This window comes from Panthera onca, chromosome B1 (genome assembly GCF_046562875.1).
Source record: "Panthera onca isolate mPanOnc1 chromosome B1, mPanOnc1 haplotype 2, whole genome shotgun sequence".
Classification (NCBI taxonomy): Eukaryota; Metazoa; Chordata; class Mammalia; order Carnivora; family Felidae; genus Panthera; species Panthera onca.
Genome location: NC_138342.1, coordinates 119,375,159 through 119,401,065, shown reverse-complemented (window position 1 = coordinate 119,401,065; position 25,907 = coordinate 119,375,159). Strand labels below are relative to the sequence as shown.

Here is a 25,907-nt window from a genome sequence, read left to right as displayed (position 1 = left end):
AGCCCTTTGAGATACGTATTTTCATCATCCTCATTTGACAAAATCAAGTTTTATTTTTAATTTTAAAATTAAGTGAAGTATGTATTTATACTCTTTTTGAAAAACAGGGTTGTTTTTTTTTTTTAACTTGTCTCTTACTGTTACTTAGATACTACTAATGCCTCTTTCTACAGCATTTTTATGTATAACAAACTCCTAACTCCAAGTACAATGTGCTATTTTCTTTGACTTTAACCATTAAAAATAAAATTGGCCCTAAAGCAAATTACTTTATCTCCTTTGGGCCTTAGAATCCTCATCCCTAAACCTAAAATGAAGATGCTAGACCAGATGATCTGGAAAGCTTATTCCGGGTATACTAATCTCTAATTTTGGCCTCTCACCAGCCTCACGTATTTATACTTTAGAAATAAGAAATAGGAAAATTCAAAGTAAATTTTATTACTTTATTAATTTTTAAATCTGTGGTGGCATTATTTGGCAATTCACATTCCATAAATCCTAAAATATTTGACATAATAATATGAAATGGGACATCCATGTTCACAATTTGAAAGTAAGCTAAAAAAAAAAATGCCTAACTTAAATGAGCGATTTATACAAAAAGTAGAGGGAACATCTGAAGCTTATGGACTCATACTTATCAGTTAAAAAGATATCTCTCTTAATAAGTTTATCTTTTATTTCAGAATTAAAAACATTAAAATTTATGTGAATATATTTTAAAGAGGCTTATCAGAATATTATAAAAATAGTTAACTCAAAATCTTTTGCCAACAAAAGGGGCAAAGAAATTGGATGACTGTGTAAGCCTCTAGAATTTGCACACAGACCTTACTAGCTCAAGCCCAATTTATTTTTCCAGTGTCCAATAACTCCAAATACTGAAAACAAAATTTTACCTTGAGAAGCAGCTTTTCATGTTGGAGGTTATCAGAATCATATGGCCTTTTCCTCACACTCTCTACATCCAAATAGAGCTGTTTATAACCGGATATCTGCAGTAAGCATGCCTTCATGCAGATTTTAAAACTGAAAACGATAAAATTATTATTTTTAAAAATCACATCTTCTTATCACAATAATGTCTTCCATAGCTTGTGGTTCATATGTGTATTTAGAAAGCATCTCCTCAATTCCTCATCTAGTGAAGTGAAATGGTTGAAATGGATGATCTCTACAAATCCTTCAGCTCCAATATTTTATAACTGTGTATGTGATCTCCACACCTCACCATACAAGTGTATAATAAAAGAGAATACTGTAAAGACAGCATACCTGGCATCCTTCTCAGGGTTAATATTCTTTTCCTTCATTATATCTTCTACACATTTGTCTACTTCACTCTGAACAACAAGTGTTGCTTTCTGCAAAACCTGTTTATGTGAAAGAAAGCTGAATGAGGAAAATCTCTTATAGTTGAAACACAACAGTAAGTTTTGGGGGCATTTAGTCTTTACAATGCATATATTAAAATGTAAAATAAACCAAATTTGCTTCTCTAGGGCTAAAATCATACATACATACATACAAACATATATAAAAGAGAAGCAGCATGATGTATCAGATAAAGGCTTCTTCAACTGGAATCAATAGGTTCTCAACTGGTAAGTTCTTAGCAAATGAGCTACCACCACAGTGGGTGCATGAAGCAGATATATAATTTTTTTTTAATTACATAACAAAAATATGTGTACAAAAATTTTAATGCAGAAGTTAAAAAAAACTTGGGGCATCTGGGTGGGTCGGTTGGTTAAGCTTCTGACTTCGGCTCAGGTCATGATCTCACAGCTTGTGAGTTCGAGCCCCCACAGTGGGCTCTGTGCTGACAGCTAAGAGTCTGGAGCCTGCTTTGGATTCTGTCTCCCTCTCTCTGCTCCTCCCCTACTCGTTCTCTGTCTCTCTCTCAAAAATAAATAAATATTAAAAAAAAAAGTTAAAAAACTTAAATGCAGAAGAGCAGAAAGAACTCAAATATTCTTGTAATTACTGACCCCCCAGACATAGCCCATGGTAACAGATATCCTTAGTCTTTTTTCTATGCATATAAAGCAGATTTCTTACATAATATGTCCTATAAATGTCCACTGGATCCTTCTTTCAACAATCAAACAAGTTCAGGTCTTTCTTACCCTTAAAAAGTTTCTTTAACTCTTATCCCTCTGTAAACTACCATCAAAATCCTCTCTGGTATCCCTTATAACTCCAGGCAAAATATTCTCATCATACCTGGAGTTATACCTCTGCATATCCTGGGCCTTTCTTCTGGAATGCTCTTTCCCAATCACTAACATATCAATACTTCCCATTTTTAAGTTAGCTCACATACCAGGTCAAAGAAGCCTTCACTGATTCTATTCAAGTGGAATTAATTAACCTCTCCTCTCTTTGAATCCCCATAATAATTTATCTATAACCTTTCTATGATATATTCTACTTTCTATATTATAGTTATTTTTATATTAAGTAGAAAATTCTTTGAGGACAGAGATTGTATCTAGTTCATCTTTTCATATCCTGCATGTAAAAGATAAGTGACAAATAATTGTTAAATGGAGATATTTAACAGATAAAAACCTGTGGGAAGGCAACTGTTTCAGTAAAAGGTAAGTACAGCAATGCATACTATTATTTAAAAGGAAGAAAAGGGAAGAAAAACAAGACTCCCCAAAGTAAATTAAAAAATGAGAAGGAAAAGGATCAAAGACTGACAGTAAAGATACACATATGGTCAACAAGGTCTAGTTGGTCAAATGCTGAGGTCATATGCCTACAGGAAATATCTTAAAACTTAAGCTTAAAACTCAGGACTAATGAAAGGGCTACCTTTACCATGGATAGAAGCCTTTTGCCTCCTAAAACATGACAAACCTAATCAAATATCACCTCCTTTTGTAAAGCCTTCCTTGGCCCTGGAGTCAGCTACTTCCTTTTATGCTCATACCTCAGTGACAGAGCACTGACTACACCATATTTGTTTACTTTTATTTTATATATTTGCCAACGGGCTTTGTCTCTCTTATTTACTCTTACATTATGAATGAATGAGTGACTGAACTTGCTAAAGCCCTACATAAATTCAGAGTTCATATTAGAAACAATGTCTAGTCTCTTAGCAAATACTTTTTCCTGCAGACTGACTTTTTAAAAAAAAATCGAGGTATATTACAGATCCAGTGAAAGGAACAGATGTTACTCAATTTGATCAATTTTGACAAATGCACATAACCAAGTATTACACATCCCTATCAAGATGTAGAACATTTCCATAACCCCAGAAAGTTCCCTCATGCCCTTTCTCAATCAACTGTTCTTTTAAGAAGCAACCACTACCCTGATTTCTATCATCATAACTTTGTAGTGTACACATAAATCAAATCAGAAAGTAGGTACTCTTTTGTGTCTGGCTTCTTTCAATGTTCCTAGGATTCATTCACATTCTTGTTTTTAACAGTAATTTGTTTCACTGTCAAGTAATATTCTATTTTATGAATAGATCTTAATTTGCTTATTCATTCTTGTGATGGGTATTTGCACGGTTTCCAGTTTTAGATGATTATCAATAAAGTCGCCATAAAGATCCTTTATTATGTTTTTGTAAATACAGGTTTTCATTTCTCTTACACACCTAAGAGTGGAATTGCTAAGACACAGGATATGTTTAACTTTGAAGAAACTGCCAAAACCATTTTCCATAGTAATGGTAGCATTTTATACTCCCATAGGTGCTCACCAACATTTGGTGCTGTCAGCCCATTTCATTTAGGAAATTTCATCATCCTATCCTAGTGTGCATGTAGCATCCCCTTATTGTGCTTTTAATTTGCATTTCCCTGCTAATAATGTAGAGAACTTTTAGAAGTGCTTTTTGGCCATTTTTATTTATATATACTTTTATACGTACATATATATGAATATATGTTCCATGTCATGTATATGTACGTATGTATATTTATATATTTATATACATGTATATGTGTGTATACACGCATATGCATCTCTTTCCTTTGTGAAGTGACTATTCAAGGCTTTTCCCCTTTTTAAAACTGTGTTGTCTTTTTGTTAGAGATCTCAAAGTACTTTACTAGATACAAATCTCTAACCAAATATATGTGCTAACCAAATATCTTCTCAGTATGCTGCTTGCCTATCCATTTTTTTTTTTTTGCCAATTCATTTTTAAAAGACATCTTTGATAAGCAGTTTTTATCTTGATAAAGCCTAATTTTTCAACTTTTTTTTAAATGGTAGCACTCTATCTTCTCTAACAGAAAACTTTGCTTAACCCATGGTGGTAGATATTCTCCAATATTTTGAGAAGCTTTAAAATTTTAAACACAGGTGTAAAGCACGTATCAAATTAATTTTCACATGTAGGGGAAATAGGAGTTGAGCCCCGACTTTCCTCAATTTGGATATCCAATTGTTCCAGCACTATTTGTTGCACTTTCCTGTTCTCACTGAATTGCTCTGGAATCCTTGTTAAAAATGACATGTGGTCTATGGGGCACTTGGGTGGTTGCTGGTTAAGCATCCAACTCTTGATTTGGGCTGAGGTCATGATCTCACCATTGGGAGACAGAGCCTGGTGGCAGGCTCCACACTGGGCGTGGAGCCTACTTGGGATTCTCTCTGCCTCTCCCTCTCCCTCTGTCCTTCCCCTGCTCCTATACATGTGCACATACACATACTCTTTCTAAGAAAAAATTACATGTGGTCTATTTCTGGTTTCTCATCTGTTATATTGATCTATTCGCCTAGAAAGTTTTCAATTCAGGTAGTTTAAGTCCTCTAATTTTGTTTTTTTAGTAGATTACTTGGGGTGTACTAGGAAATTTACATTGCTGTATAAACTTTAGAATGAGTTGTCACTTTCTTCAAAAATAGCTTGTTGGGATTTTGACTGGAATTGCACTGAATCCACAGGTCAATTTGGGAATTAACATCTTAACAATATTGAGTTTTCCAATTGATGATTAATCTTTGTGCTTTTAATGTTTCTTAGGAAAACGAGTTTTAGTGCAGTCTTGTGTAGTTTTCATTAAATTTATCATTGAGTACTTTGTTTCTAAATGCTACTGTAAGCGGTATTGTTCTTTTGTTTTCCAAAAGTTTGTTGCTAACTTACAGAAACACAGTGTCCTGAGACATTGCTAAATTCATTTATTAATAATGCTAGTAGTTTTTGTAGATTTATTAGGGTTCTCTGCACTCACAAACTCTTCCACCTGTTAATAATGACAGTTTTCTTTCTTTCTCTTTAATCGTATGTTTTAGATTTCTTTTCCTTACTGGACTACCTAGGACCTCCTGTACAAGGCTGAATAAAATCAGAGAGTAACTATCCTGGGCTTTTTCCCCATTCGATGTGGGAGCATTCAATATTCCAGTACTATGTATCATGTTAGTTGCATGTTTTTCACAGATGGCCTTTATTAGGATGAAGAATCTCCTATTCCTAGTTAGTTTAGCTTTCTACTCAAAAATGGGTATTGAGTTCTGTCAAAATAGTTTTTTAGTATCTATTGAAATGATCTTATTTTTCTCATTTATTTTGTTAATGTGGTGAATTACATTCATTGATTTTGAAAACTCAATCATGATGTAATATCCTTTTTATGCATTACCGGGATGAATTTGCTAATGAAGAATTTTTACATCTGTATTCATGAAGGATATTGATTTGTAATTTTTATTTAGTATACTGTCCTTGTCTGGTTTTAGTATCAGGGTCATACTGGCTTCACAAAATGTGTTTCTTCCTACTTGATTTTCTTTTTTTTTTTTCATTTTTTTTTTTTTAACATTTATTTATTTTTGAGACAGAGAGAGAGCATGAACAGGGGAGGGTCAGAGAAAGAGGGAGACACAGAATCTGAAACAGGCTCCAGGCTCTGAGCTGCCAGCACAGAGCCCGACGTGGGGCTCAAACCCACGGACCATGAGATCATGACCTGAGCCGAAGTCGGACGCTTACTGCCTGAGCCATCCAGGCGCCCCTTCCTACTTGATTTTCTAGGAGTTTATGTAATAGTGGTATTATTTCTTCTTAAATGTTTAATAAGAGTTCACTAGTGAAGGAGAGTTTTTAGTGCAATACTTTTAGATTATAAATTCCATTTGTTAAGTATATGGCTATTTATATTTTTAAATTTCTTTTTGTGTTAGTTTTGATAAATTGTGTTTTTCAAGGACTTTGTCCCTTTCATCTAAGCTACAGAATTTATTGGGATAAATTCATAGCATCCCCTTATACTTTTAATGACTGTAGTTTGATGTCTCCTCTATCATTCCTGATATTGGTAATTTGGGTTTCCTCTCTTTCTTGATCAATGTTCCTAGAGGATTATTAATATTACTAAGAATTAAATCTTTTCAAAGATTCAGTTTTTGAGTTTGTTATTTCCTACTTTTGTCTGTTTACCATTTTATTAATTTTTTATCTTTTAATTATATCCTTTCTTTTCCTTACTTTGGGTTTAATTTGCTCTCTTCTGGTTTAAGGCATAAGCATAGATCATTGATTTAAGGCCTTTAAAAGCTGTTTAGGTGCACTTTACATTTTGATATGTTGTGTTTTCATTATCACTGAGTTCAGTTTTGTTTCTTTTCTTTTTAATTTCCCTTGTGAGTTCTTTTCTAATTCATGGGTTATCTTCCAGATACTTGGGAATTTTCTAGATGTCATACTTTTCTTACTTCTAAGTTAGTACTTTGGGAGACAGAAAACATACTCTGTATAAGTTCAAACCTTTGAAACTTATTGAGACTTAAAGACTCACATATTGATGTGTCTATATAAATATTCCATGTGTACTTGAGAATGTGCATTTTGCATTTGCATTTGTTGACTATAAATGCCATTTAGATCAAGATGGTTAAAAGTATTGTTCAAATGGTAAATATCCCTTCTGATTTTTTTTGTCTTTTTGTACCATCAAGTATTGAGAGGTATTTCCAGCTACAATTGTTGATTCATCTACTTCTCCCTTTGAGTCAATTTTTATTCAAGTATTTGGCAGCTTTGTTAATAAGTGCATACACTTAATATGTTGTATTTGATAAATTAACCCTTTTATCAATACAAAAAAGTATTTAGTCACTGGTAATACTCCAAGTTTATATTTTCTGAAACAAAGACACAACAGCTTTTTTATGCTTATTGTTTGCATGGTGTATCCTTTTGTTTTCTATTTGTTTGTGTCTTTATGTTTAGAGTATATTTCTTGAAACAATATTCAGTTAATTGGTTTCTTACTTTTTTATCCATCTGTCAATCCCTGGCTTATTCTCTACCTTTTTGGTAGGTCTGCTTCCCCATCAAAAACAAAATAGCAGCCTGGATGGAGGATAAATATAAAACATTACAATGTTTTCTAGTTCTTATGTACCCCACCATTTTGAAGGTATATTCCATACTGGAATATATAGTACTCAGAGAATTTCTGAGGTCAGCAATTCTAAAATTTTCTTTTTTAACCTCAAACCATGTAAGCACCCAAAGACTATTTTCCCAATATCATTTACTTTTTACTAAAGAAAAAGCGGGTGACAGTATAAGAACAACAAATATGAATCACTTATCATATATTTTGTAAGAAAAGATATATATGCTTATACATATGATTTTATTATAAAACATTAGATGAACATTAAAGTAATATAGTCTTTTTTATTATACCTGCCTTGATAGATTACAAATTACATGATTAACACATATTCATAGGCAGCAAATATCAACAGTAAGTTTCACTATGCAAGCAAATTTGGGGAGATTATACATACATTTGTGTTTGTATACACAGTGTGTGAACATTTCGTTTTTGAAACACCATGCCTGTGTAGTTATATACTTAAAGGTTGGGTACTTAAAGTCTAGCTTTTGCAAAATTAGATACCAAAAAATATGCAAATACACATCACTATAGCAATGACCCACAGGCGACTAAACTGATGCCATAAAACTAATTTATTATTCCACAGCTAGAATGTTATTATTATTATTTAAAAGCTAAGACAGCAGCTGCAATTGAAACAAATGCAGCCAGTTAAAAACACTATTAGATTGACAAAGTGTTCTTTTCCTAAATTTCAAATATTTCAAATACTTGTATATGCATTAGTACAGTGAAGTTTTGTAACATTACCATACATTCCACAGCAGCCATGCTTCTTAGCAGAATACTGAATTAGACTCCTCAAATTCTAATAAAGTTTCCATTTTCATTTATAAATCCCAAAGTTTAATAGATCTTAATATATAATTAATAAGTAGTCCTTAGCCTAAAATACCAGCAAATGAGACTCAATTTTTAACAGTCAAGAAAAGAATTTCCACTATGAAATAGTTCACAACCCAACAGGACCATTCTATCACTGCTTTAGGAAACTGGCCTTAGATTAAAATCACTTTTATTCACAGCAATCATCAGTAATGTTGAGAATTGAAATACCTAAGAAGCTTTCATGAATATTTTAAAGTTCTCAAAATCTTGTAGTGTATATTGGTTTAATCCCATTAATATTACCAATAATTACTATTTGTTGGATACTTATCGTGTACTAGGCATTCTCTTAGACTGCTTTCATATTAATATCTCCTAACCTAAAACAATCACTTGGGCATTCACACCTCCTTTTACAATGAGAAAATAAGTAACTTACACAAAAGTCAAACAACTAGCAAGTGATGAAATCAGGATTTGAACCCAGACTTTTCTCATGTACATAAAAAAGTAGATCAGGTTAGTAGAAATATCACAAAATCAGAATTTGATTTTACTCTACAAAGTAACTGGAAATATGTGAGATGCAATACATACCAGAAATGGTATGTTTAAATTGATGAGGCTTCCTCCATTTGTTTATTGACAAGTTTATTTTAGATTTCAAACTTCAAGAAAACAAAGCTTCTGTGATATATAATTCAGTAACTACATTTGTTCACCACCCATCCTTTTTTTTAGTATGCCCTACATAACACTATTAGCAATCTATACTTTTTAATAATAAAACTGTAACAATACAAATGTTTATTTTTCAAAAGGACTTTTCAGAGTCAGTATATCAGATTAAAAAATAATAAACATTGTACTGCTCTTTAACTCATTACCCCTACCTTAAAGTTCCCAAACACTTCAGCCTCTATTTATCTATACTTTCACAAATTGCCTATTCATAAGTATATTCAACACTGGTTTTTATTTCTTTTGTATATTGCAAAGACTCTGGTGGAATGTTGAATATATAGCACTGCTCAAATCTTTGGTCAAAGATTCGGCCAAGGCACTAGAGTTCTTAAAAAGTAAAATCTTATGTATGGTCCCACATAAATTTGGCATAATTTTACTACACATAAAATCCCATTAGTAAAATCTGTGACCAAAACTGTTGTTACAGTTATGGTAACAATAGTTACACACGGTGACACTGAGCAGCTAGTTTCAGAATTCCTCTTGAGGTTCTTCCACAATTTTTGATAGTTACTTTGTGAAATTGTATCCTAAGTTTCAATTAATGGAAGGAACCATATGGGTGTATAAGGTAAAAATAAATTTTTAGAACCAACAACTTATTAACTTTTTAGATCCTTACATTCTCATTAAAAAAGACGAAGAATATTAATCTCTCTAGGATTTGGAATAAAAGAGTGGGACTCCAGACTCTTGTTCCCCAATATATATTCATGTACATGAGCTTTTCTTACCTTGACCATTAATAGAAAAAGATGGTAACTAATCAGTAAAACACTTATTTTATAGGTCACTTTCCCGAACATAACTGATATGCTTGCAATATTCAACAATGTCCATTTACTCTCTGGCATGAATTAGTAACTCATATCAATATCACTAGACAACAGTAAGTCAACAGTTTTTGACTCTTTTTTATCCACATTGTACATCATAACCAAGTACAAACATACCCATGGATATCTAAAATATAAACAGATGCACACACACAGATAATGAATATTAAAATTTCATAAAACAGTATTTAACCTTATTATGACCAATGTTTTCTAATTCTATTCTATTCTATTCCTTTTGTTGTTAATGCTGGCTGTGATCTCCTACGGGATTTCAAACAATGATCTAAATGACCCATACTCTACCTTTGTCACACCGAGTGATACATATACATACATATATACGTATATGTATATATATATAGAAAAAACTGTGAACTACTATAGAAAAGAACAGCATGCAGTAGATCGAATTACTGGTCCCAATTTTTCACTCCCCTATAATTAAATTATATACTCACATGCTTACCATGGCTTTATAGCGAGCATAGTGTATTTCTCTACTCCTTGATTTGGGTTTGGCTATGTAACTTACTTTAGCAAATGAGATGTTAATAGACATGACAGACATGTCTGTATGGTTGGACAAATAATGACCTACTGCAAGAAGAACATTCTCCAGGTATCTAATGCATTTTCAACCTGGGTTTCATAATGACACAATTGTAACAGATCTGAACTTGGGACCAACTTGAAGAGCCTCTCCAGTTGGCCCACAGACCATGAGCAAGAAATAAACAATGTATTATTATACATGCCCCTGAGATTTTATAAGTTTGTTACACAGCAGAAGCTAACTAATGAATAGCATGAGGTATGACTTATTTTAGATCAAAAGACACATGATACAGTTTTTTATAACTATCCAAAATCGTTTGCTTTATCTCTCACGTAAGAATCTAGCCCAAAAACAGTTTATGAGGTTTTTCTCTTGAGAACTTGCTTTTTCAAAGGCTATCAAGTTTTGAGGCAAAATAAACAAGCAAAACCTCAGATAAAGACAAATTATTCAAATACCTTCTTTGTGCACAAGTAGCACACTAACATAAAGAAAATGTTTCAAAAATAAAATATTACCTCTCTTTTTGAAAGAAAGAGAGAGTATGAGAGCAGGGGAGGGGCAGAGGGAGAGGGAGAGAGAGAATCTTAAGTAAGGTCCAGGTCAACGAGGAGCCCCACAGGGGGCTCGATCTCACAACTGTGAGACATTACTTTTAAAAAAGTGGGAAATTTCATGCAATACTCTTTACAGCAAAGACTTGTAGAACATAAAAAAATAATTAATTCAAAAACTGAGGTATTATTTTAAAGAAAAAGTTTTCTAAAATTACCAGCGTGATATAATCCTACCTTATTCTTGGAGTAGGTCAAGGAATTTTCTGAAATAAAGAAAAAAAAAAAAGAATGTTACCACTTAAATGCTGTTTGTGAATTACTTTATAAAAAATAGTACAAATATCAAGCCAGCAATAAGTTAATAGTTCAGAAGATGTAATTTCCACATGAATAACACAGGAAAAATTTTTAAAAATTATCCTTATAGATAACTAGATATGATTCCAAGACTCTCAACCCAACACAACACACCAGAGCCAAAGTGGTGGGACTGTCCTAATTTCCCCAGGGTCATCTGTTTCTATGCAAACTGCCAAGTGTCTACTAATCACTGCAATTCATTCATGGCTGCCTCACAATAGCTTGGGTCCCAGAAACTCATCTAAATACTATATAAGGAAAGTGCTCTCTACTACTTTTTTTTTTTTTTTTTCATTTGTTAGCCTTATGGAGTAGGCATTTAGATTTGAGGAACTAGCAAGTGAATCACACAACAACGAAGGGACAAAAATAAGAGATTATTTGGCTAACTATCTTCTAACAGACAAATAAAAAAACAGCTTTTCCATTCTTGTCTTTTATTTTAAGAATGACCAGAACATTTTTACTAGACTATTTAACATTTTTTTTCTGGTACATGTACTAACAGTCTCTTTATTCTCAGCAATTTGAAAAATTCAAGACAAATAGTTTTGCTACAAATTAATGCCTTAACATGTTCTTCCCCCATACTACAGAACATAAACCACTACTGTTAAGATTTCTCATCAAAAGTACTTTGTCCTTCTTAGAGCAGCCAAAAGGGCAAATCAAAAGAGCAGGCAGTAATTGAAGTCAGCCACAAAATTGTGAAAAAACTAGGGAAGTAATTAAACTTCAATCATCCAGCTGCCCTGAGGCTTACTCCCTCCTTATATCTCTCATTCTTCCCAAGTTGCCTTGGATACCAACACCCACCCCCCCAGATCTCACAGGGGTGAATTTCTTCCTTGAAGCACGCTGTTCAACACAAAGGAGGATTTGGTTAAGTCATGATTTTCCCTTTAACACAGTGAACATGAACTGTAACCAATTCCTGATCTCCCTTACTCTGGTCAAAGAGTGATGACCTCAACCATATTTCTCACTCCTCTGTGTTCTAATTTAAAGCAATAATTTCAATTAAGCACTGAAAGCTGATGAATTTTAGAAGGTAACAGAGCACCACTGTTCAACAGAAATATAATGCAAGGCAAAATGTGAGCCACATGTGTACTTTAAAAATTTTCTAGTAGCCACATTAGAATAAAACACACACAATTTTATATATTTTAACCCAATATATCCAAAACATTATCATTTCAACATATATTAATGAGGTTTTTCTACATTCCTTTTTCATATAAAGTCTTTGACACCCAGTGTATATTATATATTTCTGCACATCTTAATTCAGACTAATCACATTTTAAGTGCTCAATAACCACATGTGGCTGCTGGCTACAACACTGGACAGTGCAGACTTTGAGTGCAATAATCTCTACCAGGGATCACTAGATACCTGTTACTGTTCTTTCATTAATTACATAAGACACTAAAAGACTGATGAAAGATGATGAATATAAAAGTGGATCCAGATTCAGACACCCAGTCTTCCCCACCAGTTAAGTAAAAATTTCAAAGGGCATAGAAATACAGAAATTTTTCTCTGGAAAATAGGTTGCAACTATAATCTAAGGCATAACTGATGAATTTTACGGGCCAAGATCATTCTTTGCACAGATGTGGAATTAAACAATAACGTTTCTTTTCCTATAAAATCATAATATAGTTTTAGAGCAGAAATCATTCAAAGCTAGATTTCAAAGATTAAAAACTAAGTTTCTTGATCAGGATACACAATGAGTGCAACTGCCACTATGAATACTGAGAAAAAAATATTCACTCAGATTACTTAATCACCCTTTTTCAAATAACATTACCTATCCTGTGTGTCCTTTGTGCACCTACATAGGTATCAAAAATTCGCTGCAATTCACACTTTCCAGTCATCTGCCGTAAGAGCCATTTCATCCAAAATCGAAAAAAGTGCCCATAGAAGAACTCCCACAAAGAAATAAACATTTTTTTCCTGGAGAAGGAAATATATGACAGATTTAATGACCTTGAATTCGATTTTAAAATGTAAAAAAATTTACAGTTTATCCAACTCATCAAATCCCAAGTTATACCTATCATGCTTTTCCACTGGGTCTACTTTGTAGCAGTTATTTAGGCATGTAAGAAAACAAAGACAGAAGTAATAAATACCATTTAGATCAATTAAATGACGGATGGTCAAATGGCCAATTTATCACTTTTTAGGAATTAACTGTAAAAATCAAACTACTTACTTAGATTCAAGTTCTCAGTTCCCTATGTTCTCATCTTTGAAAATGGGGCTCAACAGTTCAAGAACAAAAGGGGCCCAACTTAGCAACAATTATATCAAATATGCCTTATATCAGAATCGCTTGTAAAAGGAAGAGTTCTTTTAACCCCTATGTATAATTCCAGTTACATCTGTCCCACAGTCAAGGAGATTCCAGCAAAAAAAAAAAAAAAAAAAAAAACCACTACATATGGCTTACAAATTGGAAGTATATAAGTTGAACACAAAGTAGACCGCACCCTGGCTAATAATTGTTGATTTTCCATTCAACAGGAGAAGGGCAGAAACACTAAGAAAAGTAACAAACTACACCCTCAACAGAAATGAATCTTTATGCCATTAGAAAAATCTTGAGCTTCTAAATGAAGCGGGGGTGGGGGGAATACAAGTGAGGAGTTACTTTAAAATAAAAACGCTTATCTCCTTCCTGTCTTCAACATTCCCTAGATACATCATCTCTAGACTACGGTCTGAGGGGGCTGTCAAATTTGAAATCCCCGCAGGCCAGTGCAGAAGCAGCGCCCATCATCAGAGATGGGCTGAACTGTTACTCTAAAATGACTATCTAGTCCGCGCTCAATAGGACAAAAGAAACAAGAACTGCTAAGCGCAGGGAACACAAGCTTCGAGGCGCCTGAGCTCCCCAGACCTCGGGGAGTGGCTGCGCGGAGCCCCCCCTTCCGGAGCCTGGCCGAGCCCAGGTCGCGCGCTGGCCGCGAGTGGGAAGGTACGGCTCGCACAAAGCCCCGCCGGCCTGGACGCCCCACGGTTTTCGTTAGGACACCGAGGGTCTCAACCAGCCCGCGCGCCCTCAGCGCAGCCGCACCGAAGCAGCACGGGGCGAGAGGAAAAGAAACAGCAGCCACCTCACAGGAGCGGAAGAACTAGGGGGAAAGCTGGAGCTGCCTCGGTTTCCCCAACTGCAAACAGCCGGCAACGGAAACGACGCTACCCGCGGAGCGCTCCCTGCAAGCACCGCGACCCGGAAGTGGGGGAGCGAGGCCGCGAGAACGCCTTTCCCGGGACCCTGCCCGCCCCCGCCCCTCCGGCCACTACGATTGGCCCGAGCTCCACCAATTGCTAACGCTAAAAGGAGGTAGCGCTGAATAGCCGGCGCGCGTGCTCTTGTTCTCCGGACTCCCAACGGTTTCCCTGGCAACGGCTACCTGGAGGCTAACCCGGCGCCAAAGGTTGGTCTCAAAGTGCAGCTCTGGAGGTTTTTCTCGCCTTAAACCTAGGTCATTTCCGCTGATTGAAACTGTACTACCCCTAGACTCCAAGCACGGAAGAAACAGCGTACTTTTGGTAACTTTCAGAGCACCAAGGTTACAAAAGCGCTTTCACCTACGTGTAATCTTAATCTTGCGAAGTGATTATTAATAGTCCTACTTTATAGAAGAGGAAACAGGATTTACGTTTAATGACTTGCCCATGGCTAATGCATGGCAAAAAAGTAGAGCTCTGTATGTTGAGAAAAGGAATTTGAACTTTGTCCTAAACCTGAGTTTCTGTAGGAGGAATATTACAGGCACTAGAAATGCAAGTGCAAAGGCCCTGAGCCAGGAGCATACTTCATACATTTGAGGAATAGCAAGAAGGCCAGTGTGGCCGGAGGAGAAAGGACAAAGGGAGAGTAGAATATAAGTTAGAAGGACAACTTCCATTAAGAAATGACTTACCCCTACCTACCCACAACTCCTAATCCCTCAACCCCTTTTCTCAAAAGCAGTCAGTTTTTTGTTTATACCTCCAGGAGTGTTTTCACAAGTGATATTTGTATAGTCCCTGCAGCCCCTTGTTAACACAAATTGAAGCAGCAATACACACTTTTCCACACTTAAATCAACATATTTTTTAAAAAGTACTAAATTGTAGAAAATTAGACATGTGAAGGTTGAGCCATCATCCCTGCTCCGTAAAAGCAACCAACAATCAATTTGGTAATGAAATTTGACCATCTACTATAATAATAAAATCATAGAATCTTTGATCTTTTTTTTTAATGAGTTTTTTTTTTTAACGTTTATTTATTTTTGAGACAGAGAATGAATGGGGGAGGGTCAGAGAGAGAGGAAGACACAGAATCTGAAACAGGCTCCAGGCTCTGAACTATCAGCACAGAGCCTGACGCGGGGCTTGAACTCACGAACTGTGAGATCATGACCTGAGCCGAAGTTGGTCGCTTAGCCAACTGAGCCACCCAGGCGCCCCTAGAATCTCTGATCTTGAAGGGAACTTAGAGATCATCTCAGTGAACACTTCTTATTGTACGTAAAAAAGATCCAGAAAGGCAAAGTACACAGCCAATTTGGCAAGTTAAGAAATAGAAACAAATTTCTACTTCAAGGGTCTTCCAATTATTACACAAGACCTTTATATGATTTAAAGTGAAATAATCCTGTGGTGCAATTATATATAATCTTTTTACCTTTTAAATTTGCTATGCTGAGAGTCGGGAGTACAGAGGAACTCTCGCCTTGTCTCCATGCTGCCCATGGCCCACTTCTGTCCATGTTTTTCTCTAAGAGAAAGTAATGGTAACCTGTTTGGTTAGAACCTGAAAAGTTGATCGAACTGCATTTATTGGAAGCAAGGTCATTGTACGTTAAAATGTCATGTGCATATGATTGCCTCTCCTCTTTTCCACTAATTCATTTGCATATAACTGGCAGATACATGAAGCCCTTCTTGTCTCTCGGGGAAGATTGGCCTTCTCTCTCTCTTATTCTCTTTGGTTTTCTGGCTAAATGGTATTTAAGTCCTGAGATTAGAATTCTGGGTTTAAGGAGAAGGTGGAACCTACTTAGGTCTCTGAACTAACCTGTGTGCTGTAGCTGGCCCTATCAAATCACCTACATGGAAAACAAAGGCCTCAGTGTAATGATGTTTGGTTATATTTTTGAGTAGTACTGAGGAATCCCTGTTTTCTTGGATTCTCAGACTAAACAATCAAGCACTATTAATTTTAGAAATTGCATGGGGCACCTGGGTGGCTCAGTCAGTTGAGTGGCTGACTTCAGCTCAGGTCATGAACTCACGGCTCATGAGTTCCAGCACCGTGTAGGGCTCTGTGCTGGCAGCTCAGAGCCTGGAGCCTGCTTCGGATTCTGTGTCTCCATCTCTTTACCCCTCCCCAGCTCATGCTCCATCTCGGTCTCTCTCTCTCTCTCAAAAGTAAATAAACATAAAAAAATTTTACAAATTGTTTAATGGACATGTTGTTTGGCATGACTGTTAACTTGTTGCAGTGTTCAGTATTTGATTCATAAAGGAGTCAAATTAAATATCCCCTTTTGGTATTTAATATCAAATCAAATACCCCCTTTTGGAGTATGTGAGGTCTGTAATACAGCAAATTTATAGTGAGAAGGAAAATTATTTATTCCTTTCACTAACAGTGAAATGGATTATCTCTGTGGAAGCATTAAAAATGTTAAGGTTTTATGATTTGTGTTGTACTTCCCTAAAACTATTTTTTTCTAAAACTATTTTAAATACTATTTTAGACACTGTAATGAGGGGAAACACCTCACATGTATATGGTTTACCATCAGATTCTTTTAGTGGGAGAACCAGGAAATACACAGAATGCCAAAGCAGATTGTTTCCCCTAGCTACCGGTAATGAGCTTTACCAATGAAAAGAAAGTTTAAACTATTCACAAGTAAGCTAATGCACTGAAGTGAAAATGGTAACCAGAACAAAGGAAATAAACATTTAATCAGGTCAAATGATTTGTATGATTGTTTTTAAAAAGAAGAGAGGGTGAGAGGGAATAGAGAAGCAGGAAATTGGAATGGAGAAGCAGGAAACGATGTACAAGGGGGTTCATTAGCACGTTTGGTAGTAATAGTTGAGATGAGGGAAATCTACTCCAGCCCTGCATCCACCTCACCTAAGTTAACCTATCAGATCAGCTCCAATGATCCCAGCCTGGAAGAGTTTAAAGCCAATGATGCTAAAGAGAAATAGGGAAGAGAGGTGTGTTTAACACAGGATGGTGATTTTAATTCATCTATTAAGGTTGTGGGAGAAAATGACAATTAACTTGAGGGTCAAGAAATCTTCATTTGGGCCCTGGTAGCAGGTCTGAGATTGCTTGATATTGTTAATGTCGAGTGGCAGAGGATAGTGGAATACTTTTGGGGGATTATTGAATGATGGTGTGATATGTAGCATAGTGCCTACAGGGCATTGGAAAGACAAATGGAGCATATGAGAATGTTGGGGTAGGTAACACCAGAATCCCCATGAAGCCAAAGATGAAGAAATAAGAAAGGAAGAACTATCCAGTTCTTGACTTTACCTGAATATATAATTAGAATCGACGTGATGATGGTCCTTGTCACTACCAGCTTAAAGCCAAAAGGTTTTAAGAGCCAGAGAAGTCTGCCTTCATGTAATTTTAATTGGACACGCAAAATGAAAGCCCTGAGAATTGCCCAAACCTTCCTTTGTAGTAAATATTGGGCAGTGTCAGATTCTGGAACGACACAGAAAATCTCACCTTTCAGTAACTAAAGGAGAGCAGAAGAGCTAATCTCCACTAATGCTTTGTATTAATCTTCTGCGACCCAGGACCAAAAAAGAAGGCTCTGGAAAACAACATGTTAACTATTACGATTTCAACAAGGTAGTTTCCATGATTTAAACAAGTGTCTGGGGGTGCCTGGGTGGCTCAGTTGGTTAAGCATCTGATTCTTGATTTTGGCTCCAGTCAGGATCTTATTTATGGTTGTGGGATTGAGACCCATGTTGAGCTCGGTGCTGACTGCACAGAGTATAATCTCTCTTCTTCTCTTTCTGCCCCTCCCTCTCTAAATAAATAAATAAATAAATAAATAACAAAAACAAACGTCTGTTGTGCCAGACATTGTAAAAACTGTAAGAGGTTCAACAGGCTAACTGGGACTGAGAGTTTTTGTGATCATTTCAGCTGGTTCTGTCTTCTTGATCCCACTCTCAGAAATCAAGCACAGTTTGCTTGTCCATGAAAAGGAATGTAATATCTGTTGAGAGTCCTTCCCCAAGACATCTGACCTCTCCAATTCACTGCCACAATTGATGAGATTGGATGTAGACATGATCACCATCAAAATGAAGTTAATTTATTGCAGTGATGATATTATGATCATTACCCCCTTGGAGGAAGGAACTCAGAAGATTTGAGATAAGTAGAGGCAGATATGACTACCCAAATGGTTCATTAACTCAGGTAAAATTCAGCACTTACCACAATCAGTTAAATTTATCAACATAACTTTCGGTTACCAGAGGTATTCTATGAACAGTAAATAATAACTCTCCCTCCAGGACTCCGCCAATTAAAAAAGGCACAATACCTTTATGAACTTGTTGGCAAGCTATGAAAAATATATAATGGGCAGTGGCCTAAGTATGCTTTGAGACCCTACGATTCTAATACATTCACGGATAATTTTAGAAGTTTCTGATGCCAGAATACAAGCAAATTGGAAGCTTTGAATAAGATGTAGATAATACTGCCGCCTTGTGGCGACCACTGGGATATTTTTACTCAAAAAGTTCCTAATGATGGCGCTAGAGAGACATTTTGCCAGCATAATGTTGGGCTCTAATGAAAACAAACCCCACAACTTGAGCAAATGAAGATCTGAACTACCTATAATATTGCATGGGTAATAACAGGGAAAAAAAGGAGGTTGTGATAAATAGGAAGCTACACAACAAAGTTCTCAAATAAAATGGACTTCATGTCCTCAGAGGGATCTCTGAGGAGTTACAACACACCCGTGACCAAGTAGCATTTGGCATTAGGCCTGATTCGCAGTTCACTTCTCTTGCTGAAGCGTCTGAATCTCATGACTCCCCTTTCAACAAAATAAAACAAGTTTCTTAAAAATGAACAAACAAAAACAAAGGTAAGTTTTCTTGGTTTATCCATGAGAAGTCCTGTGGCATAGAAACTGCCATATAAAAGTCAGCTACTATTTGCTCTATGGAGTAAAAACCCAGTGAAATAATGCCAAGGTAAGTTCATGCAAGGGGCCAAGTTGAGGGCAGTATATATGGCAGTGCAGGAAGAACATAGGTTTTTAAACTCAGGGCAATGTGTGCACATTTAAATGGTCATAAGCCAGTAACCAAATGAGAATCTTGGTGCATGAACATGAAGAATACTCCTATTGTAGGTGATGCAATTGTGGAAGACCCTATGGGGCCTCAATTATAGTGGATCATAAGAATGGAGTTAGTGAAGGGCTCCTGGGTGGCTCAGTCAGTTGAGCGTCCAACTTTGGCTCAGATTATGATCTCGGTTTGTGAGTTCAAGCCCCACATCGGGCTTGCTGCTCTCAGCACAGAGCTGGCTTCGGATCCTCTGTCTCCCTCTCTCTCTACCTGTCCCCCTGCTTGTGCTTTCTCTGACTCAAAAATAAATAAACATTAAAAAAAAAGAGAATGGAGTTGTTCAGGAGGAGGATGAAATGTCAAGCTGATGCCCTGCCATTTTCTAGAAGTAGCCACGTAATTTAAGTGGGTACAGTGAGCCAAAGCCATGCAATAGTGCGTGGAATAATGATGTATTCCACTTGTGTTTTACCTGTGCCACTAATGTGGTAAGAGACTATTGAATGCTAATAACAACAGCAACAAAATTAGCTACTTAAAGATGGCATTCAGAAAAATCTCCTGGGCAAAAGGATCCAAGCATAAAAGCCAGTGAACTATATAAGATTACTATTTGCAGTCCCTACAGGATCCAAATGAGTTTGACATTTATTCTGTCTTGGACTAAAGCCCAAACAAACACTGCCCAGTGCTATTTGGTTCCCTATAATACCTCTCTCTGTGTGGGCTGTGTCAATAGGATGACGCAGGGAGCACCAAATGTGGGGCGCTCTGATCCGGTGAAGGCTGGTGGCACGGGTGGTGAAACAATTCACCTAAGGCCGAATAAAAGAGATAAAAGTTTATTGAATACACTGCCAGGGAGCAGTGGGCAGGACAGCAAAGGAGAGACTGTTTGTGACCAGGTGGTGGTGAAGGCCCACAGTTCTAGGGCAGAGTGAGAGAGTATGGGGACATATGGAATTGTCCCTTTTTTGCTAATCATAAGAAGGGTGCCTGGTTGTAAGTGGACAGTTAGGGCCTTTGGCTATTTCGAGGTGGGTCGCTTAATGAGCCTATTTGCATCCAGCTGTGTGGTTGCTGTGGGCCCTTTTGCCTTGCTCTAAACTCTGGACCAAAGAATGCATTCTACATTCCGGTGTGCAGAAGTAGGCCCCCCAAATCCCAACATGATACGGACACATCAAATTCTTTGCTACCTGTAAAGTAATTGTTAAATCAATGCTAGAACTGGTCATTGAAACATTATTGAAAATACGATGTAAAAGATACGGAGGGCTGGCTGGATCAGTTAGGTGAAATGTGTTTTGTCCAAATAGAGGGGTAGTAAAGGAGGAATGGCTTTTTTGAGTGCTGGGGATGGGTACAATTCTGGCCATCAATTCCAGTGTATAGGTTTTTCTTTTTTTTTTTTTCCCCCACACCTCCGGGTAATGCTCAGACACCAGCTGGGTAACCCACAGTTCCGTTCAATTCGGACACTATCTACCTGGAGATAGTGTCAGATCCTACAGGGCTCAGTCCTACAACACTTCTCATCCACCCACTACTGCAGATACCGCTTGAAACTTGTCACCTGTGCTTCTGACTTACTCTCATAGATCAGAGGTTCCAAAGACCCCCTCCATAGGTTGGGTTAATTTGCTTGAGCAGCTCACAGCACTCAGAGAAACATTTTACTTACTGGTTTATTATAAGGGAATATAACTCAGGAACAGTCATATGGAACATAGGGCAGTATATGGAGAAAGAGGCATGAAGCTTCCACGCTCTCTGAGAGCTCCACTTCCCCCTAATCTCCATGTATTCCCCAATCCAGAAGCTCTCCAAATCCTGTCCTTTTGTTTTGTTTCATTTCTTAAGTTTATTTATTTTGAGAGACAGAGTATGCAAGCAGGGGACGGGCAGAGAGAGAGGGACAGAGAGAATCCCAGGCAGGCTCTGTGCTGTCAGTGCAGAGCCCCATTCCGGGCTCAAACTCACAAACTGTGAGATCTTGACCTGAGCCGAAACCACGAGTTGGAAGCTTAACCAACTGAGCCACCTAGGCTCCCCTCCCCCCATCTTTTGGTTTTTTTTATGGAGCCTTTATTACTTTGCCCCCCTTGGTGATTTTTACTCAATCTCCTGCCCCTTTCCCATCCTCAGAGGTCAGGGAGATGGGACTAAATGTTCTAACACCCCCCACATCCCACCTTACTTAGGTGCTTTCTGAAAGCGACTTCATTAACATAACAAAAACCACTCTTATCACTCTTCATCTTAGGAAATTCCACGGGTTTTAGGAGCTCTGTGCCAGGACCAGCTAAAGACACAATATTTCTTATTATAAATCACAATATTGCAATGGGAGTGAAGAGGTGGAGGATGGTGCTCTGACTCTCTCTCTCCCACTTTACAAATTTATTTTAGTGGATCCCATGGGTAAGGGACCAGCACTACCCTTGGAAGACCCAGTGGAAGGAAGACTTGCTGCCCAAGACACAATTTCCATTCCTTTTGACATAAATGTGCATATTTTTTTAAATGTTTATTTATTTGAGAGGAGAGAGAGAGTGTGAGCTGGGGAGGGCCAGAGAGAGAGGGAGACAGAGGATCTGAAGCAGGCTCAGTGCTGACAGCAGAGAGCCTGATGTGGGGTTTGAACCCATGAAGCATAAAATCATGACCAGGGCTCAAATTGGACACTTCACCTACTGAGCCACCCAGGCGCCCTAAATGTGCATCTTTTTAAGGAATCCCCTGTGTTGGATAGTGACTTTGTCACAGGAGGGTGGGAGAGACACTGGTCCTTGTCTCAAGGATTCGAAGAATGAATCTCGAGGACCACAGAGAGTGAGCAAAGCAATGGAGTTAATTGAGGGGAAAGTATAAAGCTCTCTCAAGAGTGAGAGGGGTCCTGACTGGGTAGCCATAGAGGAATTCTGTCCCTGAATTTTTATTGGCACTTTATCAGAAAGTTTGTAAGACTCCACTCATGACATCTAGCCTAGGCAGGTCTGGAATACATTTATCCACCCACACCCCCGACCAGAAATCCCCACTTCTTCAGCCTCCAGATTACAGCTCCTGCCCGCCTCCCTGACACTCCCTTATCTCTCCCTGCCTAATGTTAACCCTTTCCCTACTCAACTTCACATCTTGTGGCCAAACAAGGATTGACTATAGGCCTCACTCCCAGTCACCCCATAGGGTGGGAAGATAGCTACTACATCGTACTTGACTGAGGCAAGCCTCCCACTTCCTCCCGGGAATGGACAAAGGGGAGGCCCCAGCAAGTTTCCAACTGCTGCTCTTTTTGTGGGTTGAGAGTATGGCTGAACCTAAGGGGAGACCAGGTTTGTATTCTGACAGATGATAAATGGAAAAGAGACGACATTTTACAAGAAGGAGAACAAGTAACTGGCGATGCTGGGAAAAGAGACTGTCATTCTTAGTCCTCGAGAATGTCTGAGAGTAAGAGAATGATACTTACTACAGTGGTTTCTCTCAGATGTGAAGCTACATCATGGCTGATGACGGGAGAAGACCTAAGAGCTGTTCTCCCCTGAAAATTAGATTGAAGCCGATTTCGATGTCTGGCTTGAAAACTCTGCCAGGGTAATCTGGAGAAAAACTGTGACACAGGACCACTGAACCCCTGCCCCAACAGTAACAGAGTGGCACTATCATTCGGGTTGTGATTTATGAGCCATGCTTGTTTTTCTACTGCTTTTCTAGTACCCTATGTGGTACCTACACAGCTTCCTAGTGTTAGTGACAAGACAATGTCTTGTCCTTGTTCGCTCCTTCCAGGGACGGTGAGGCTTCAGCCGCCTACCTGATGCTTTTGTGTGCATTCGTACAAGATGCACTCCTTGCTCTCAACAGAACCAACCGGGCAGCAGAATGCAGGTGGTACAAGGGCTGATTTCAGCCCTCACCTAGGCAAGGCCCCTTTGGTGGGATTACAGCCTTTCAATTCAGGAGGCAATCCTAGAAACTGAAAGCTTTTTTTTTTTTTTGGTTTTATTTTATTTTTATGTTTTTGTTTTGTTTACCTAACCAGGCCCATCTTGGTACATTCAGGGGTAGGAAATAAATTTTTATAAATATCGTTAACTTGTAGAATATAATTACCAGGGCACATAATGGAATCCCCCTCGCTGGTGGCAGAGAATGTGGTGTCTTTTAAATGGGTATTTTGGGGGTGCCTGGGTGGTTCAGTCGGTGAAGCATCTGACTTCAGCTCAGGTCATGATCTCATGGTTCGTGGGTTCTAGCCCCATCTTGGACTCTGTGCTGATGGCTCGGAGCCTGGAGCCTGCTTCAGATTCTGTGTCTGTCCCTCGCCCACTCACACATTGTCTGCCTGTCTGTCTCTCTCTCTCTCAAAAGTAAATAAACATTAAAAAAATAATTTAAAAAAATAAATGGGTATTTTGGGATGGTTTGAGCAAAGAGAATAAATTAGGCAATCTATACCTTTTTCTAAGTCCAACCTTTGATTCCATGCAGTGTTATTATTATGAAGTGGTTCTCAAAGTGTCATCCCTTGGACCAGAGGCATCAGTATCATCTGGGACTTGTGAGAAATGCAAATTTTGGAGTCCCAACCTTACCCTGCTGAATCAGAAACTGAGCATGGGCCCAGAAATCTGCCTAACAAGGTGTCTAGGTGATTCTTGTTTAAGAACAACGGCTGTCCTAGATGATCCATAAAAGTTCCTTTCAGTACTGTAATTTACCCAAATTGTGCTGAACAGATGGCACTCGCCCTGGGCACAGATGACTTAATTCTAAATCACTTGAAACAGAAAATAGGACCAAGATAACTGGCATTTTATCAAGTTATTATCTTTCAGACTGTTTTCACCTTCAGGATCCTATATTTATACAAGACTAGAAAAATCTGTCTCCACTAATAAGTTTATTCTGCTGTACTAATAACAGTCGCGAGACCACCATTTAGACTGAAGTTAACTCTAGAAGCCCTGAGGGCTATAATGCTGGTAATACCCCCATAGGATACTCTTCTCATCCCTGTTATTATTCCTATAAGTATTTAGCAATTATTTAGCCTGGCAATTCTCTACTTCCCTGTGCTCTGAATGTGCCACTACTTTTACTTATTTATTTTTAAAGTTTTTAAATGTTTTTTATTTATTTTTGAGACAGAGACAGAGCATGAGCAGGGGAGGGGCAGAGAGAGAGGGAGACACAGAATTCGAAGCAGGCTCCAGGCTCTGAGCTGTCAGCACAGAGCGCGACGCAGGGCTCGAACCCACAAGAGTGAGATCATGACCTGAGCTGAAGTCGGACGCTTAACCGACTGAGCCATCCAGGCGCCCCTGTGCCAATACTTTTAGAAAACAAATCACAAAAGGGAGGTGTAAAGGTCTTTGAAAACACTACTGCATTCTTTACTGGATTTCCTGGAGTGATACTTATTGTTGGCTTGAATGGTAGCAGGTAGTGACTATAGTGGTTAGTTGTGAACATAGCCCAGTTGTACTATAGGCTTGTGTTTCAATCAACACCTTTCATCTGTAAAACACCCTGGAGCACACAGTGGGGAATATGATATGGAGATATGTAAGGCATCATCTTTTTCTTTCAGGGACTTCTAACATGGTAAAGGGAGTAAAATACGTACGTAACAGATAAGTGATGCAGACTGAGTGTCCTGAGAGAGAACCCAATGGCTACAGGCTTTCAAAGAGCATAGAAACTTCTTTATACGTGGGTGATCAATGAAGCTTCGTGAAGTGACATTTCAGCTGAGTCTTGAATACTTTTGAAAGGTAGGCATACGCGTGTGTGTGTGGTATAGTCCGTGTTTGTGCATGAAGAAGGTGGAGCCAAGAGCCAGCAATCGACTACTTGTAGCTCCAGTACCTAGTTCAGTGACTGGCACAGTGTAGATGTTCAATAACTATCACGTGTTCTGATTCATAGACAAGCCATTGCCTGATTATCAGGGTTTTGGATTTTCCTTTCTTTGGAAAAAAAGACAAAAAGAAATAACTAAAATATAAAAATCAGAAGACACATGCTGATTTCAAAAGCATTAAGATGTGAGAGCAAAATGCTTTTTTGAATCTTGAGAACATGGTATTTGGTGAGTTTGAGTGCAGCAGAACTTTTGAGTACTAAATTGGAGGCATATCAATAGCTGGGATAGATACAATAGCTGGAAAGGTAGGTGGAACCAGATTGTGTAAGGTCCTGGATTCCAGGACTTTTCATTTTTAACACAGAGTTGCT

General features: G+C 37.8%; 2 protein-coding genes across 7 annotated transcripts in view; one reads left to right on the top strand and one right to left on the bottom strand.

Moving 5' to 3' along the window:
• The window catches only part of ELMOD2 (ELMO domain containing 2), a 31,670-nt gene extending 17,127 nt beyond the window's left edge, over positions 1–14,543 (bottom strand). Inside the window, exons 1-5 of one of the 6 annotated variants that reach the window (XM_060654123.3) lie at positions 14,420–14,543; positions 13,105–13,253; positions 11,159–11,187; positions 1,279–1,376; positions 903–1,032 (exon numbers count right to left, since the gene is read on the bottom strand). In XM_060654123.3, the coding sequence (XP_060510106.1) occupies positions 903–1,032; positions 1,279–1,376; positions 11,159–11,187; positions 13,105–13,246 (399 nt within the window). In that variant the 5' untranslated portion in view covers positions 13,247–13,253; positions 14,420–14,543. Of the gene's footprint in view, positions 1–902; positions 1,033–1,278; positions 1,377–7,258; positions 7,340–11,158; positions 11,188–13,104; positions 13,254–13,353; positions 13,461–13,515; positions 13,714–13,792; positions 14,192–14,419 lie in introns of those variants that run through there. The other 5 variants (XM_060654124.3, XM_078445728.2, XM_060654126.3 and 2 more) reach the window with 5 other exon arrangements.
• Positions 14,544–14,552: 9 nt separating this feature from the next.
• MGAT4D (MGAT4 family member D) overlaps positions 14,553–25,907 on the top strand; it is a 70,851-nt gene continuing 59,496 nt past the window's right edge. Inside the window, exons 1-2 of the transcript XR_009616158.3 lie at positions 14,553–14,743; positions 25,261–25,444. The gene's annotated coding sequence lies outside the window, so the exon portion shown is untranslated. The remainder of the gene's footprint in view (positions 14,744–25,260; positions 25,445–25,907) is intronic.